This window comes from Nanorana parkeri, unplaced genomic scaffold (assembly GCF_000935625.1).
Source record: "Nanorana parkeri isolate BGI_ZX_2015 unplaced genomic scaffold, ASM93562v1 scaffold2010, whole genome shotgun sequence".
NCBI classification, from domain to species: domain Eukaryota; kingdom Metazoa; phylum Chordata; class Amphibia; order Anura; family Dicroglossidae; genus Nanorana; species Nanorana parkeri.
In genome coordinates, this window is record NW_017308278.1 from 89,299 (window position 1) to 106,773 (window position 17,475).

Sequence of the window (17,475 nt, forward strand, 5' to 3'; positions counted from 1 at the left end):
GGTGATATCCTGTCCTATTGGCAGTGTTGAGGCAATTAAAGGATGAATATATATATATATATATATAGCATATACATAGATATATATATGTGTATATATATATCTATGTATATATATACAGTATATATGTGTGTATGTGTATGTATATGTATGTATACAGTATATCCCATGTGCTCCTCCTTATATAAATTCATCCAGAGTACAGCCTAAATAGTATATACACCAACATAGAAAGCAATACAAAAAAACAGAAACTTAGCTCTGCTCCATACATGTAAATGTGCACTTTAACGTAAATGCCAATAGAGGCAACGTTCATAAGAAGCTCCTTTATCTTCAGGATTATGCCAGGATCATAAGAGAGTTTGTTCCTTCCCCATTATGTACAAACTTCCACCCTTAACTGAAAATCTACAGGAAAAAGGACTCTGTGTCCAAGCTTTTGTCACTCACATATAGAGCAATATAGAAAACAATATAGGTGTGTGTGTGTCCATCCTTAACTGAAAGTTCAGAGAAAAAGAATAATTCCTTCTGTGACAAAGAGCACTGTGTGCCTCTTAGGAATTTATAGGAACTCCATGCAAACTCCATGCAAAGAGAGGTCATATAGTGTTTAAGTAGCTCCCATCTCAGAACTGGTTAGAGTAATCACAGCAGTCTGGAGATGGGATTCCCAGCACAGGGTAAAACCAGGGCAGAGCTCTTATATCATGGAGATCATTGGTGTATATTCATGAATATATGAAAACATCGCCTTGGTAGTAACGATCCAGCAGCATGCATAGCCTATGATGGCTTCATACCGCCCCTGAATAGAATGAACGAGGAGGATCCTGTTACTCTGCACTGCTGTCCCCTCTATACAACTGTCCCCTCTACACTGCTGTCTCCTCTACACTGCTGTCCCCTCTGCAGTGCTGTCCCTTCTACACTCTTGTCCCCTCTACACTGCTGTCCAATCTACACTGCTAGACTACACTGCTGCCCCCCTCTACACTGCTGTCCCCCTCTACACTGCCGCCCCCCTCTACATTGCCGCCCCCTCTACACAGCTGTAACCTCTACACTGCCGTCCCCTCTCCACTGCCGTCCCCTCTACCCTGCTCTTCCCTCTATATTGCTCTCCCCTCTACACTGCTGTAACCTCTACACAGCTGTCTCTTCTACACAGCTGTCCCCTCTAATGTGCTGCCCCCTCTGTTGTCCCCTCTGCACTGCTGTCCCCTCTGCACCGCTGTCCCCTCTGCACCGCTGTCCCCTCTGCACTGCTGTCCCCTCTGCACTGCTGTCCCCTCTGCACCGCTGTCCCCTCTACGCTGCTGCACCGTCTGCACTGCTGTCCCTACTAATCTGCTGCCCCTCTACACATCTGTCCCCTTTACACTGCTCTTCCCTCTTATCTGCTCCCCCCTCTATACAGCTGCCTACTGAAATATATCCAGCTGTATATATCTGCAGTCTCCAGAGACTCTATTCTCTCCATACATACAGATGTTTTAGCTGTTATGGCCTCCCCCTCCCCACCCCCCCAAACACACACACACACACCATTGCTTCCCAGAACACTATACATTTCATTAGGTATGGCAACCCGACACATCCTTGTCTTCATCATCACACTGGTACAATGTATCTAGAAACGCTGTGCACATATCTTTGTACAAATTTCAATGTTTCCAACCTCCCCTTGTTTGTGTCTACAGCTACTTCAGTGGGCACAGACTCCTATCTTCTATAGTGCAGCCTGCCATTGTGTAAGCCTCCATAACATTTCATTTTATACATTGAGCATGTTGTGCCTGCAGTGCCATTATTTAATGGCCCCCCCAAATCCAGCAACAAGATTCACATCTTGGTGCGTGCAAAAACATGTGGTCTAGAAGTACGGGAAGCTCACAGCTAAAACTGCTGCATTAGGTTTTTTGCAGCGTTTGTCACATGTAGGGACAAATGTGCCGCAAAAAGTGTGAATGGGGCCTTTTAAGTTTATATGAAGAATTATCATTTCCTTACTTTATGCATATTTTTTTTAATAACATGTGACTGTCTTGTTTGCACATAGAGGTTAAATATGAATGTGGTCAGCAATATTATGGAGAGACTTCAAAGCCGGTCCATGGAGTCTAGCATTGTCTTCCTTGAAGCCATAGGTTGCAGTGGAGTCCCATTGACTTCAGGCTAGGTTCACACCTGCACTACACTGCACGACAACCTGGGACGCGCATCCCGGGGCCGCGTGATCGTGAGCAATTGACCCCATTGATTTCAATACAAGTATCTTTTTTTGAAACCACGCGATCCGCCTGGCACGACTGGGATGCCATTAGATAATTATGGCACCCACAGCGCAATCGGTTTACACCTTGGCGGCTCCTGACCGTGCAGGAATCGTGCGTGGTCAGGAGTCACCTTGGTGTGAACCTAGCTTCAATGGGTGAGTTTGGCAAGCGACGCCCTCTGTCAAACATGACATGCCAAGTTAAATCTGCTGCATCATGATGCATTGCGGCCGCAGCAATGTGTATAGACCTGAGCGGTCGCCATGATAATTTGTAGGTCGATGGTCAGGACAGTAAAAACGCAAATCAACCGCCTTTTTTTTTTACCACCCCTGTGCATCCCATGGCAATTTTGCTCTAGTGTTAATGTCAGCATCATTGTTTTTTTTTTCTCAAAGGAAAGAAATTGATTGTATGTGGTTCACTTCACAATTGTATGCTCAAATCAAATTACATTTTTAATGACGTTCTACGAGTCTCTGATGACATTATCGAAAGATCTGATGAGATTATTCATATGAAAGTTCATTTGTTAATCTTAAATAAATTGTGCACTGAGCTTAACAGGTTAATATAATCTATAAAAAAAACTCGACATCAATAAATAAAGTGCCTAACACAATGCAATGTGATAGGTTCACCAATTAAAGTTCTCAAATATAAATATACATACAATTTAGATACAAACCATCCACTGTATAGTGTTAATAGTGACTTGTGCAATTGTTTCTCATAAAATAGTGACATGTGCAAACAAAAAGACCCAATGTTAACCACTCAGATCTAAAATTGTGGTTTATAATGCAGAAAACATATACATCTTCTGTGCCACCTCTAGTGCTTCTTTCCACCATCAGTGAAATGGATAAAGCAGGATCCGCACTCACCAGATTCAATGACCCCTTTATAGGACGGTCATATAGCGTTTTAGTGCAATAAAAACGTCCTGATTTCCTCTCCCTTCACTTTAGTAGGTAAAACCAGAACTCAATCCAGGGTATGACTTCCAGCCAAGAATTAAAGTATCTCAATCAATCTCTCCAATATAGTCAAAGGAAATAAATCGAGCCTCATCGCATCATATGTTAAAAACCGTGCTTTATTAAAAGAATAAAACCCACATTGCCAAAAAGGCAATCGCATATGAAAAAAACAAAGTCAGTCTGTTCTGAGTCTCTCTCCACACTGTTTCTAAACGTGATGACCTCAGTTAATCTACCTGTATAGCTTAAAGTGACACTAAACTCAGGCGGTAAATCTTAGAAATGCACTCAGGGGCGTCCCGAGGCCGGGTGTCACCCGGAGTGAATACTGGGTGACACTCCACCGTGACATCATCATCGCGGCCATCTTATTGATACCTGCCTGCAGCCATCTTGGTGATGGAAGCCGGCAGAGAGAGGAGGGGACATTTACCCAGTGGGATGAGGTATGCCACGGGGTCCCCTCCTCTCTCCTGCAACTGTCGTGCTCCATTAATGAGTGCCCGACTTTTCAGAAGGGTCGACACCAAAATGACTGTCAGTCATTTTGGTGTCACACCTCCAAAGGTGTCACCCGGGTGCGGTGCACCAATCCCCCTTGTGATGCCACTGAATGCACTCAAGTATCTTAATTATTAAAAAGATGTATCTTATTTGTGTATCACTCAGCTGTAGATCCTCAAATCATCTCTGAATTGGTGCTGACACTGTCCTTCCTTCTGGAGGGTGGCTACTTTTGTTCCCCATGGTCCCTATGTGTTGCAAAGTAGCCACCGCTCCACCCTCACTCCTGTGATGCACTACAATCTCTCGTTTAATTTACTAATTTGTATTGAGATTGTAGTCCATCACAGGAGTGAGGTTGGAGCGGTGGCTATTTTACAACACACAGAGATCATGGGGAACAAAAGTAGTTGCCCTCCAGAAGGAAGGATAATTTGTATTGAGATCGTAGTATATCACAGGAGTGACCTTGGAGCAGTGGCTACTTTACAACACACACAGGGGCCATGAGGAACAAAAGTAGCCAAAACAAAAGTAGCCACCCTCCAGAAGGAAGGACAGTGTCAGCACCAATTCAGAGATGATTTGAGGATCTACAGCCGAGTGATACACAAATAAGATTTTGTTAGCAGTTAAGGTATTTGAATGTAATTTTAAGATTTAACTCCTGAGTTTAGTGCCACTTTAAGTAGTTGCAAAGATAAGTACATTTTCACTGACGCATGCCAAAGTTGCACAGCTGCGTTCCAGCATTTTCCTTCATAAGAGATATAAAGTAAATATTCTCATACAGAGTAATAAATGTTGTGTCTATACTAGAGGTGACAAATGCTTCATAACGTAGACTTGGCATTCCGAGTGGGGCTCTCTGTACTCTCCTGTAATGCTGGAAAACTGGCCATGTTTTGCTTTGCCTGTCTGGGTAAACTCGTTCAGAAAGTGATCTGCAGGCAGACTCTTGCATGTTTCACCCACACTTGTAACCAGAACTGGATGTGGGAGTGAAAGCCTCAGGCTCTTGCCCTGTAAGGTAAAGTCCCGGTCTGGGGGAGGAGGTTGAGCAGGGCTGGGCACTGATTGCAGCTCATACATTATTCAGATGAGGGAAGGAAAAGTTTCTGCCCAGAGACGCCTCTCCCTGTCCTGTGAGTTGACATTTTCTTACTTTGCTAGGGACAACCAGATCATCAAGTCAACACTTAGAGCCTGCATTGGACCTTTTTAGTTGAGTGACTCTTTCCCGGAGGCTGGTTCAGGTCATTGAGAAGACCTTTTGCTTCTGTGATGTCACAATGCTTCTGTACTTTATTGGAACTTTCAGTCTCCCGACATTCTAAGTGTTGCAGCTGAAAGTTTCTGCACTTCTCCGGGATCTGTGACTTCCCAGCTTCTTGCATTAGGAATTCTAGGCCACCGCCTTCCTCTCCTGGGTGTCAGAGTTGTGGAAGTTCCAGGAATCTACTGCTCTGATTGTTGTTGGTTCTACCAGGATGAACCAGAATCCAGGTCTCCCTCCACCGGGGCAGCAAGTTATCCATGTCACCCAGGATCTGGACTCGGACTTGGAGAACCTTTTTAATTCCGTCATGAACCCCAAGCCCAACTCTTGGAGGAAGAAAATCTTGCCTGAGTCGTTTTTCAAAGAGCCGGATTCCGGGTCTCACTCCAGGCAGTCTAGCACTGACTCCGGCAGCCATCCCCCCAGGCTGGGAATTCAGCATGTTCGATCCCATTCTTCTCCAGCTTCCTTGCAGCTTGGTGCTGGTTCCGGGAGCATTCCGAGTCCAACTCAGCAGCACGCTCACCTGCGCCAGCAGTCCTATGATGTGACAGATGAACTGCTCCTGCCACCTGGCTGGGAGGTGGCATTCACCCACACGGGCCAGAGGTATTTCCTCAAGTAAGTGGCCTTTCCAGGTTAATACTAACCGTGTATAAAGTTTGTGCCATGATGTTCCATCTTCTGCTGTGTTATGAGGACCATCTAGAGGTTCTGGAAAAAATTGTATTAACCATTCTCTTCCCAGTGCCGAGCAAAGGAATGCTGTCGGAGGATTATGCAATCCTGTGTCTTTCAGCAGGGGTGCCTGTATTATGTTGTATTAACTCTTTTTCTCCCAGACAGGAGGGTTATTTAATACACAGCACACTGCTTTTGTCCAATGTACAGCTTTGCACTCACTTTAAGATGAGAACATAGCTCTTATGTACCGCTAGAACTGGAAATTTTCATAACAGTATATTCAAATTGTATTATTTCACATGTAGTTTAATGGGTTAGTGCGTAGTTGTCAATAGAACAACATACGGTTAAATCTAAACATAATCACTAAGATATCATATAAGCTTTAACGTGTTGCATTTTCAAAAGCGAGTTTTAAATCTTTATATCTGCTGCAATTAATTAAAGAACAACTTTGTGATCCTGAGATAAAGGTCTTTGTTTAGCTACTGCCTGCATGGGGTGACAACAGTCCCCCAAATGTACTTCTGCATTTAAATGTACTCCAGCGTTGTCACTCGCAGGCTTATAGGGAGTACACGTGGCTGTGAAGACACACGTTACATAGGTATAGGTCACCATTGTGACAATCAGAACACTGGTCCAGAGCAATGAGGTGTAGCTGAGGCTGGAGTGCATGCATATAGACAGGAATTGGGTGAAAAGAGGTCAGCGGCAAAAAGGATGAAAACAAAGGTGAAATGTTATGAAATTCATCTCTGAGATTGCCCAGTATTGTACTACCATGCACATTTGAGATTGCTGTACAAGACTGTGGTCAGGATTTTTATTAAAGGAAAAAATAAGATCAGTTTGCCGAATGTCATGAAAACACTTGATCATTTGTTACATGCTCAATAAGCCCATGCATGACAGTGATTTAGAATAATTATTTCATAGATGGAATATCGGTAAAAAATAAGTCAAGGCAACTGGACTTGCTGTATTTATCTTGAAGACGTTTCACTGGTCATCCAACTAGCTTTCGCAATTAAGCTGGTTGGATGACCAGTGAAACGTCTTCAAGAAAAATACAGCAAGTCCAGTTGCCTTGACTTATTTTTTACAGATAAACCATGACCTGGATGAATGAGAACCTTCACAGACATTTCATAGATGGAAGGAATTAATTTCCTGTGCTACCTTCCAAATCTTGTATCGCCTTGTGGAGTATTATGAAGCCACAAAATAGTGATTTATACATAGTTTTGAGGGATACTTTAGCTGATAATCCAATACTAGCATCATGCCGTGTTGGACTGAATCAAAGATAAAGATAAGCTATTGCCCTCAGCAGCAATAGAGTGTTAAGCTGGCCGTACACTGTCAGAGTTATTATTATTATACAGGATTTATATAGCGCCAACAGTTTGTGCCGCGCTGTACAATATAAGGAAGACATTACAATTCAAGACAAGATGGTAAGGAGGGCGCTGCCCATGAGGGATTACAATCTAAAAGAATTGTGGCCAATTCACATGAATTGGCCAAAATTCTAACAGTTGGTGGCCTTGACAGCTCGGCAACAGTCAACTTTTGTTGAAGGAGCCGAGCCGAAAATTGTCGGTCAATCTGTTCAGGTATTCTGACAGGAGCGTGCACTGTCTGTCAGAATACAACAGCCCAGCACGAAGGTCGGGGAGGGAGGATTGCTTCATCCATGCTGTTTAGCGTGCATTGAGGAAATTGAATAGGGGAAGGCTGACCAAAAGAGATCTACTAGTGTATGGCCAGGTTTCTATTTCTAAACTTCCCTTTAACAACCACAAGTAAAATCTGACTTTTTTTTCCTCTACTTTTTGTAATTTGGCCCCCAAAAAGATAATTTTTTGTTCTCAGAGTTTAGAAGGTAAAGTGAAATGTCTGGAAATCTGGTGTAAATACTTGTTGGGCTCTCGATGTGACATAGTAAACCAGCATGTGATGTCTTCTGAGAACTGGATGTTGGTAACTCACACCAAAAGATTACTGGAAGTGGGCAGGATCTCTGCAAGTACTGCCAATGTGTCTAGACCCAAGTCGGGATACTTGCATTGTAATGCTCCACTGAGGATTAGGAGTTCCTTTTATCCAATACTGACTTAATAGTAACAAATATCCCCAGGACTTTGTACTCTGTAGACTCCAATGAAAACCCCAAGTGTGAGTGATGAACAAGAGATAAGAGAAGGAACAAAGAGGAATCCTAGGGATGTGAGGGCTAGGGGCACCACGTCTGAAGTTGTAGCTATGATGTATAGAGGGTTGATGTGGTTGGTAACTGGGACAGTCTGGGATGACTGGTTTCTGTCCCATTGTCAGGTATCTGTCCTCAGGATCAAACTTTGTTCTTACTGTTTATTGTTTACATGCAGCCACCATGTTTGATTTAGGAAAGTTTTGGCTTGTAATCCGTAGTAATCCAACAACCATAGTATGATCCTATTTATGTCTGGAAGCTGTCCACCTTAAAGGGGCTTTTAAGATTTAAGAAATCAGCCAAAAGACTAAATGCAAAGGAGAAATACATTCACGTGAATTGAACTGACTACAAAACTTGTAAGTCTGATTCCTGTGTCCCCGCTGCATTATATACCCGGAGGGTGACACCACTGTTCACAGTCTGCAGTTCCGCAGATTCCTATATCACCTCACATTCTGAGTCTTGTTGTTGGATTATGAATGAACAACAATCCACAGATGTCCTAAGGGGAACCAGGTAGAAGATCAATATGGATGCTGGCATTGCTAGCATTTCCTTCTGAAAATGCTACTTGTCTTGCTGCAACCCAATTAGCAAGGAGGTGATCCAATATGCAGCTAAAGGTTATCTCTGGGGGAAAAAAAAATGTTGACTTGTAGAGGGGCTACCTCAGAACTGCAAGGGTTAACTGCTTGTTGATGTCAAGGGGATTGTGTAAAGCAGTATAGCTTACCTGATCCCCACTCCCTTTGTGGTCAGCACTCCTCTTCCCTCCAGCTCTTTGGCTTGGGCACTGTTCCTTTGGTGTTCTCATGAATAATGCAGGGCTATGGGCCATGCAATAGACATGATGACATCAGCGGGCCTCTGACCGCCGGAGCGGATGGGGGAAGAGGCTGCAGACTTCAGTCTTGGAGCCAGTGGTAGAGGAGATCAGGTAAGTGAAACTGCTTTGCTTTTCAAAAGGATAGCAGCACTTGAAATGTAAATATGCGGCTTCTTATTTTATTAATAACAGGTATTCCCAGAAAACATTGAGCGGGCTCCACTAACGCGCTTCAAACATCATTATTATTATAATACAGGATTTATATAGAGCCAACAGTTTGTACAGCACTTTACACAATACAGTTACAATACAAATATGCGGTTAACCATAGATCTATGATCTACAATTAACCGCGTTTGCATTAACCTTGCATTAAACGGACGGACGGCACTGCAGCATCTGCGGGCAGAAAAGACCCGTCCAATGCGAACACCCGGTACCGGGTGTTTCACACCCTTTTGAGGTTATTTGAATATTTGCATTTGGAGTGGCACTATCCTTTTCATTTGTCAATATTTACTAATTTGTAATGAGATTGTAGTCCATCACCAGCTGTGAGCTTGGAACGTTGGTTACTTTACTACACACAGGTACTTGAATGCATTTTTAAGATTTAACTCCTGAGTTTAGTGTCACTTTAAGCTAAACCGGGAAGTACTAGTATTGTCTTCCTGGCTGTACAGTCTGGCAGACCTATGTGAATCTGATAATATATTTCTACTGTTTTACCTGCCATAGGTTTTGTGATTCTGGTTAGCTGCACTTGTGATTCATGCACTCATGCCAGATTGCACAGTCAATGTACTCTAGTCTTTCCTGATTCAGTTTTACTGCTTTACACATTGCCTTCCTGCTAATTAGACAAAAATGATGATGCTGTACAAATCACAAGCCTTAAAAGAGAACTAAGGGGTAACCTTTTGCTCACATAGTTCTCTTTATGGTCACGGGAGGACATATGCTAATGTCCTCCTGTGACCCAAAATTCAGTATATAGCGGGCTAATGCCCGCTATATGCTGAGAGCGTCGCAGCCGGGACTGATCCTGACAATACTGTCAAGTTCCACCCCGTTGGCTGATTGACAACAGGGTCTGCCTATCCAGAGGCAGAGCCAGCTATCCCCGCCCCCTCCCCCGTCCATTCCTCCAGTCAGCGCTGGAGGATCGGAGAGGAGAGGGTGGGAATCCCTGCAAGGAGCAATGACTGACAGTCACTGCTCTCTGCAGGGAGATGATCAGGAAGTGAGCGAGCAGCAGTATGTTTTCGTTCACTTCCCGATCAATAGAGACGACGTGTGACAGTTTCAATGCCACACGTCGGCTCTAACAATGGGGATGAGTGCAATCTACTCACCCCATAGTTCTCCTTTAAACAGATGCTTATTTAAAGCTGAACTCCAGGCACAAAATATTTCATTTATAAAAAGCCAAAACGAATATAAGCATAAAGAAAAAGGAGAAACCACTTTTTTTTGTTTTTTGCTTTTGCAAACTCGGTTATTACCTGGTATAAGTAGAAATGATATAATCACTGGGCTGCACATTGCCTGTGCAGAAAGCAGAGCTTTAGGAGGGGCCCAGCAGGCCCCACCCACTACAGACTGCCTGCAGAAAACTACAGGAGGGGGCGGAGACAAGACCAGTCACCCTGCACAAGGAGAGGGATCAGCAGTGACCGGTCTTTTTTTACAGGAAGCTCCTGTACAGAGGTTCACATTGGATCACTGCACAGATCTGGAAGAAATACACAAAGCACCCCACGTTTTAAGAAATAATACACGTTATTGTATTACACATGTTATTGTAAAGCGCTGTGCAAATTGTTGGCGCTATATAAATCCAGTATAATAATAATGTTTCTATGTACAATATTTACTCCTCCTGAAGTTCAGCTTTAAACTGTGTATTAATATGCCGGGCGTTCCTCTTGAAGGATTCCAGAGTTGGATTTGTTGGTGAAAATGTATGTTTTGCTTTTTCCCTTAGCATGATATACATAGAGTGGGCCCAGCTGGGTTAATTCCTGTATATGTCAGTGTGGTTCCTGGCTGCCCTGGTGCTGTATGTCAGTGTTTACATAAAACAGCTGATAAGGTGAACTTGTACAGAGGTGAGGTGGCCCAGAACTGACAGATGCTGAAATAGAACTTTACATTCTGCTACTTGACAATAGTAAACACTTCACAATGCCTTGGATTTGTGATGGTTTCTTTAACCTTTGATACCTCAAACATTCCTTTCTACCTCCCCACCTGCACAGAACTGCCAGAGACTAATAGTTGCTCTGCTGTCTCTGGAAGCAGGACCTGCTCTCCGAGGATTTTTACATTTATATTGGATTGAAATCTAGATAACATGGACATGAAGTTCTAGATTTACAGCCTTATAGGGGGTTTCCTCTTTAAATAAGACTTGTACCCATACTATACACCTCTATGTGTAATACAAAAGAACTTCTTCGTCCTCTCCCAATCACATAGAAGGTCCTCTCACCACTTTACAGTCTTTTCGGACTAAGCAGCCCCTTTATAATGCCCCTTTCACAAGACGTCCCGAACAGATCCGCCGGTCAGTTTTTTTTAGGTGAATCTGATCGGAAACCCAATGTAACTCTATGGGTGTCATACATCCCTTTACATCCAATTACCTCCAGGTTCTTCTAGGTTACAAAAATGTAAAAGTTCCGTTTTGGTGGACCTGAACACAAATAGGAGGTAATCAGATGTAAACAGACATGTCTGCTTACATCCGACTGCCCATAGACCTAACCTAGGTCTGTACAGCTCAGTTTTCTCCTTCATCTTGTGACATCTATTCCATACTCTTCCAATCAGCAATAGATCTCTGCATGGATCCCCTGCTGATCAGAACACACACCGACCATGTGAAAGGGGCCTACAGGTCAGAAATGTAAATTTTCCTTTTATTGCTTGTTTGCCAGTACTTTGTAGTAACTGATCGAGAGGGTCCTGGTAGCCTCCAACAGCCTAGTCCCATTCTTGGATTGGCTCATAAGTTAAAGCCAGATTCCGGTTATAAATGTTTTGCTGAAGCGAAGTAGCCCAGCTTTTTGGACAGTACAAAAAAAAAAATCAGCCTTCGCTGGAATCCTCTGGGCTGCAACTGTAGAATCATCAAATTAGTGTAGAACTGTTCCGCTTCTAGGTTGAGTGATGCCCATCAGGCTTAAAGAGAACTATGGGGTAACCTTTTTATCCCATAGTTCTCTTTAGGGTCAGGGAAGGACATATACTAACGTCATCCCCTGACCCAAAGCTCAATATATAGCAGGCTATTGCCCGCGATATACTGAGAGAGCCGCAGCCGGGACGGACCCCGACAATACTGTTGAGATCCACCCAGCTGGCTGATTGACAGCGGGCTCTGCCTATGTATAGGCAGGGCCAGCTGTGCCCGCCCCTTCCCCCATCCGTTCCTCCACTCAGCGCAGGAGGATCGGAGAGGGGAGGGGGGAATACCTGCGGGGAGCAATGACTGACAGTCAACACTCTCTGCAGGGAGATGATTGGGAAGTGAGCGAGCAGCGCTAAGTGTTTGCTCACTTCCCGAACAATGGAGCCGACGTGTGACAGTTTCAATGTCGCACGTCGGCTCTAATTATGAGGATGAGAGTAAATCACTCACCTCATAGTTCTCCTTGAACTTCACCCTACCCAACTAAAATGAAATATGATATCCCTAATAATGCACCTCTATGAAAATAATAAAAAATATTTACTAGTCCATGGAGCCCCGAATTGCCAAAGTTCTCCTTGTGGAAAGTTAAAAGGACAGCATGCCAGGATACAGCGCTACACTTGAGGGGTTAAATTGAAGATATGTTGAGTTTCCTTGTACGGTTTGAGCAGCTTCAAGAGCGTATGGACCGGGGTGTCCAACCGAAGAGTAAGTTAAACAGAGAAGGGAAGGGAGAAGCGTTGCAAGCCGAGTAAGGAACAGGGCGATTTTTCGCAGAACCTTGTAAGGGGGGGGGGGGGGGCTGGAAAACTGGGAGCTAATATAAGTTCCCAAACCTTAGGTAAAAGATATTACGTGGTCATCGACGGAGGGTGGAGTTTGATGATGCTGGTGTCGCACGGGTTCCAGTTTGCCAGGAGTGATGTCTGTTCTCCAAAATCTTGTAAACGGAAGTTGGCGAGGAGGTGTAGGTGAAGTATTCTTTGCTTTGCTTGCCTAGGGTGAGGGGTGTTTGCGGGATCAGTAGCGAGGGGTAGAGGTGGATGGTTGCGGTGTCTGCAGTGTCTTGACTGTGACCTTGCGTTGGAGGGATGTCTATTTTCCCATTGATATTAATATAACCACTTCATCGGTGATGAGACGCTGTGGCTGGGTGGTTGCTGACAGGGAGGGGGACACAGGTGGCTCGTGTTTCCACAATCCTGAGGCTGAAAGACCTGGTGCTGTGGTGGTGGGCAGTGGCTAAGCACTTGAGGTGGGGTGCCCCGGTTCGTATCCAGAACAGATGGAACTCACGGGCATCAAACTGGCTGAGGGGGAAGGGGGGAGAAGCCGGCGGCTGTTGATAATGCGATGCTGCGGCCGTGGTTAGGGTGCCAGCGTGATGGTATTAGGCTAAACTGGAACAATCAATGTGTGTCCAGTGCTGGCAGAACTAAAAGGCATGAGGCTGGCGGAGGCTGGGTCTGTGTGGAACGAGGAAAACAAGGCTACGCGTTTCGAAGTAACTCACTTCTTTTTCAAGCCAGGGAGGGGGAAGAGATGGCGGGGAAACTTTTTAAAGGGAAGAGAGGGGAGGGTTCAATACTGGGTGTGAAAAAACAGCCTATAGAGAGGTAGGGGGGCGGGCGTGTGGGCGGACCAATGGCCCTGGTGTGTTTGATGAAGGGGAGTGTAACGTATTTCGTTGGGACGATGCCGAACAGATGCTCTAGAGTGCAAGCAAATGCTCGTGGGTGGAAGATGTGAAGTATTTTGGTTAAGGGAAATGCAAAGTTGACGCTATGTGTGAAAGCAAATAAAGTAGATGGACAATACTGTATAAATGGATATTTTACTCAAATGACAGTGTTGACTTCCAATTCTTCTTTTAGACCATGTGGGGGTAATGTATTCAGCTTATAAATCCAGTATGTTTCCTGTCTGCAGAGCTGGTGGAATCTTTCAGGTGGGGATAAGTTATTAGGGATCTGTTCTATAATGAAGACCTGAAGTTTTGTGATATTTTTATTATGTTTGTGGAGGAAATGTCTCGGGACACTGTGATCAATGTCTCCCTTCTCTATGAACCTTCTATGTTCTCCAATCCGTTTGCAAATGGCCCTGGTGTGTTTGATGAAGGGGAGTGTAACGTATTTCGTTGGGACGATGCCGAACAGATCCAATCCGTTTGTGTATATATATATATACATACATACATACATACATACATACATACATACATACATACATACATACATACACACATACACACACTCAGCTTCATACTGCTTTGTTCCCTTCTGCTTTTGTTAAGCTTTTTGCTATCATGTATGTACCTTCTAGTATTAATCACATGATACTTGTGTCTGACACTGAATATGAGTGCGATGTCAGGAGTGAGTTATTGCTATCTCACCCTCCAGCGAACTGAACATTGTTATATAACAGGTTTTTTTTTTTAGCCAGCATTTACCATTTCACTGAGATTTACTAACAGAAGTAAAAGTTAAGAATGATCCGGTTCTATCCGGTCTAATCAAAGAACAGCTCACAACATGACTCACAAATTACCATGTTTTGTCCCTTTCATCACCCTTGGTTCTGTTACAGTGTGTCGGCCTCAAGTAGGTCAGCGATTGGCATTTTGCACGAGCAAACAGCTGACCTATAAACTTTATAGAGGCATCTTCTCTTCTGGGTTCTGTCACCTCATTCCCCTTTCCAGTGCCATCTGGAGCTGTTCTACATTCTTTCCACTTCCATGAAGTAAAGACTAGATATGCTCCCATCCCACTCTATAATACCTGCTACCTGAACAACCTGTGGCTAGGCCATATTTTTATTTCCGAGGTAGGTCATAGTTCTTGGGAATGTGGAAGGAAATTAATGTTACCCCAACACACTAAGGCAATGCTGCTCCAATGCATATCTGTTGCAGTGCACCACAATGCATGATAACTACCGTGCTTTTCCCTGCATTGCCAAAAAGGGTGCATGTCTTTTTTTGGGGGGACTTTTTGGAGCATTGCCAGCCTATTAAGTTGAATGGGCTGTCTTAACACAGGCCATGCTGCTCCTTATAAAAACAGTGCGAGAGTCTTGATATATTCACCCTTTCTTTTCCTTTGGGATCCAATCAGTCTGCTGCTTTTTTAACATTCGCAACTCTTGACTGCTGTGTGAGGCAGAGGCACTGATTGGCTTCTCAGACAGAGGCAGCCAATCATTGCCACACACAATCCACCCACGAGGAAGACCGAGCGGCCATTGGAGTGTTGGGGAAGCAGTAGGCTGGTCATAAAGGAGAGAGTCTGCTCCAGCTATCAGGAGCAACAACGGAGGCTAAAATTATTTTTTACCTTAGCTCAGTGGTGGACCAATTCATATGGGATTCAGGAGCCAGTCTGTCCAATCCAGGATCCTGCAGGATTTTGTTTAGAAGTCGGCTCCATTGACAACAACTAGTGAAAACATCAAAAGTTTGGGTACCAGCTGTAATTTTTAAGGAGCTGTGGCAACCTGGCTCCTGGGATTTGTCCAGCCCTTCCTTAGGTCCACTATAGTATAATGGGTCCATAGATCCTGTGGGATCAGCTTTCTGCAGATGAAAAGCAGGTTTGAAGCACCATCATGTAATGAGAGATGAGAATCTTGCTTGGTAATGCAACTTCACTGGTTTCTGTTCGGCGTGTGTGCTCAGGCCTCTACTTTTGGATCAGACTTGAACATCTTAGTAATAGTCTGATAATGTCATTTATAAACATCACTTGTGCAATCCTTATATTTGGGTGGTAGAAGCAGGAAAGGGTGATGTAGGGCAGATACAGTATGAGTACATGGCTATTTCATTTATCAAGCTCTAAAGGTGGCCATACACTCTACAACCATCGCAAGACTTTAGTCTTGCGATGGTTGTAAAGGGATTAAAAAAACGTACGATCTGCCTATCTTGGACAGGCAGATCGCACTCTCGATCATCGCAAGCCCGCCCTCCTGAGGGGCGGGCTTCCGATGACCGCAATGCTGAACAGGCAGTGTGCGCACACCGGCCCGTTCAGCATTTATCTTCCGAGCACCGTTCTAACCAGCCGAGAATCGTACGATTCCCGGCTGGTTTTCGAACATGCTGGTTCGACAGAAGACGTGCGACGGTACAGTAGAAACGGTCGCACGTCTCCGTTCACACTGCTCGATTATCGTACGAAAACCCGATCGCATACGATTATCGTACGATAATCGTGCAGTGTATGGGCACCTTAAGAGATAACAAGAACATTGGCTGTGATCAGCCCCCACATGTGTACTAAGTGCACCTGGTGTAGGAAGTAACTAGTTTTGGCATTAGGGCAGTATGATTTTTAGAATGGGGTTATATTTCCAATGTAGGTTTAAAGTTCTCACTTATTTTTTTGTTGAAAGTTCTTATGCATCATATCTGTTTTTAAGCTATTTCAAATGCTGACTAAATCACAATGGATGCTGCTCCATATGCACCATAATGTTTAAAAGTTTTAGTTTGCTGCAGAATCAGCTGGTGCTCTGAGCACTGGTCATGATATTCTGCTTTAGGGTGGTTCCTTTCTCTTGCAGGATCCTATGGAGCCACCCTTGTGTGTGCTAGTAAGATGTGTATGTCTCCATAAATACACAGCAAAACATGACACACGCCTCACCCCTGATCCCCTCTTCTCCTTCTTCCCTTATCCATGCTAGTAGATGGGACAGCTGCTGGAGATTTCTGCTTTGTCTCTTGTGATCTTAGGAGGAGCTTACAATTTAAGTTGCCTATCTCATATGTACACATACTAGGACCAGTTTAGGCAGAAGGCAATTCAAGTGACACTAAATTCAGGAGTTAAATCTTAAAAATGCATTTAAGTACCCTTTTAACAAAAATGTATCTTATTTGTGTATCACTCGGCTGTAGATCCTCAAATCATCTCTGAATTGGTGCTGACACTGTCCTTCCTTCTGGAGGGTGACTACTTTTCTTCCCCATGGTCCCTGTGTATGTTGTAAAGTAGTCACCGCTCCAAGCTCACTCCTGTGATGGACTACAATCTCACGCTTAGTTTACTAATTTGTCATGACGTTATAGTCTTATCACAGGATTTTTCTGCAAGTGCACCAATATGTCCATTATATGTCCATGATCACTTTATCTATGAGACTCATAACTTATTGTACTGGTACAAGATACCAACTTAACACACATATGGATCAATACTCACAGTAATGTTGTAAACTAGAGCCTAAAGTAGTGGTAGGCAACCTCGGCACTCCAGCTGTTGTGGAACTACAACTCCCCTCGGGCATTGTAAGACTCTGGCAATTCCAAGCATTGATCCCAGTGGCAGACGAATGATGGGATTTGCATTTTCCGCACAGCTAGAGTGCCAAGGTTTCCTACCTCTGGCCTAAAGGATATGCCCAGCCAAACATGTTTCTTTTTGAGTGGAGAAGGATTGCAACTAGTCAGTTTTTTGCTGCTATCCTGGGATCTGTAACAGAG

At 44.1% G+C, this 17,475-nt stretch overlaps 1 protein-coding gene across 1 annotated transcript in view; it reads left to right on the forward strand.

Moving 5' to 3' along the window:
• The first annotated feature begins 4,705 nt into the window (after window positions 1-4,705).
• The window catches only part of WWTR1 (WW domain containing transcription regulator 1), a 78,977-nt gene continuing 66,207 nt past the window's right edge, over window positions 4,706-17,475 (forward strand). The window contains exon 1 of the mRNA XM_018572381.1: window positions 4,706-5,669. Coding sequence (XP_018427883.1) covers window positions 5,260-5,669 — 410 coding nt within the window. The 5' untranslated portion in view covers window positions 4,706-5,259. The remainder of the gene's footprint in view (window positions 5,670-17,475) is intronic.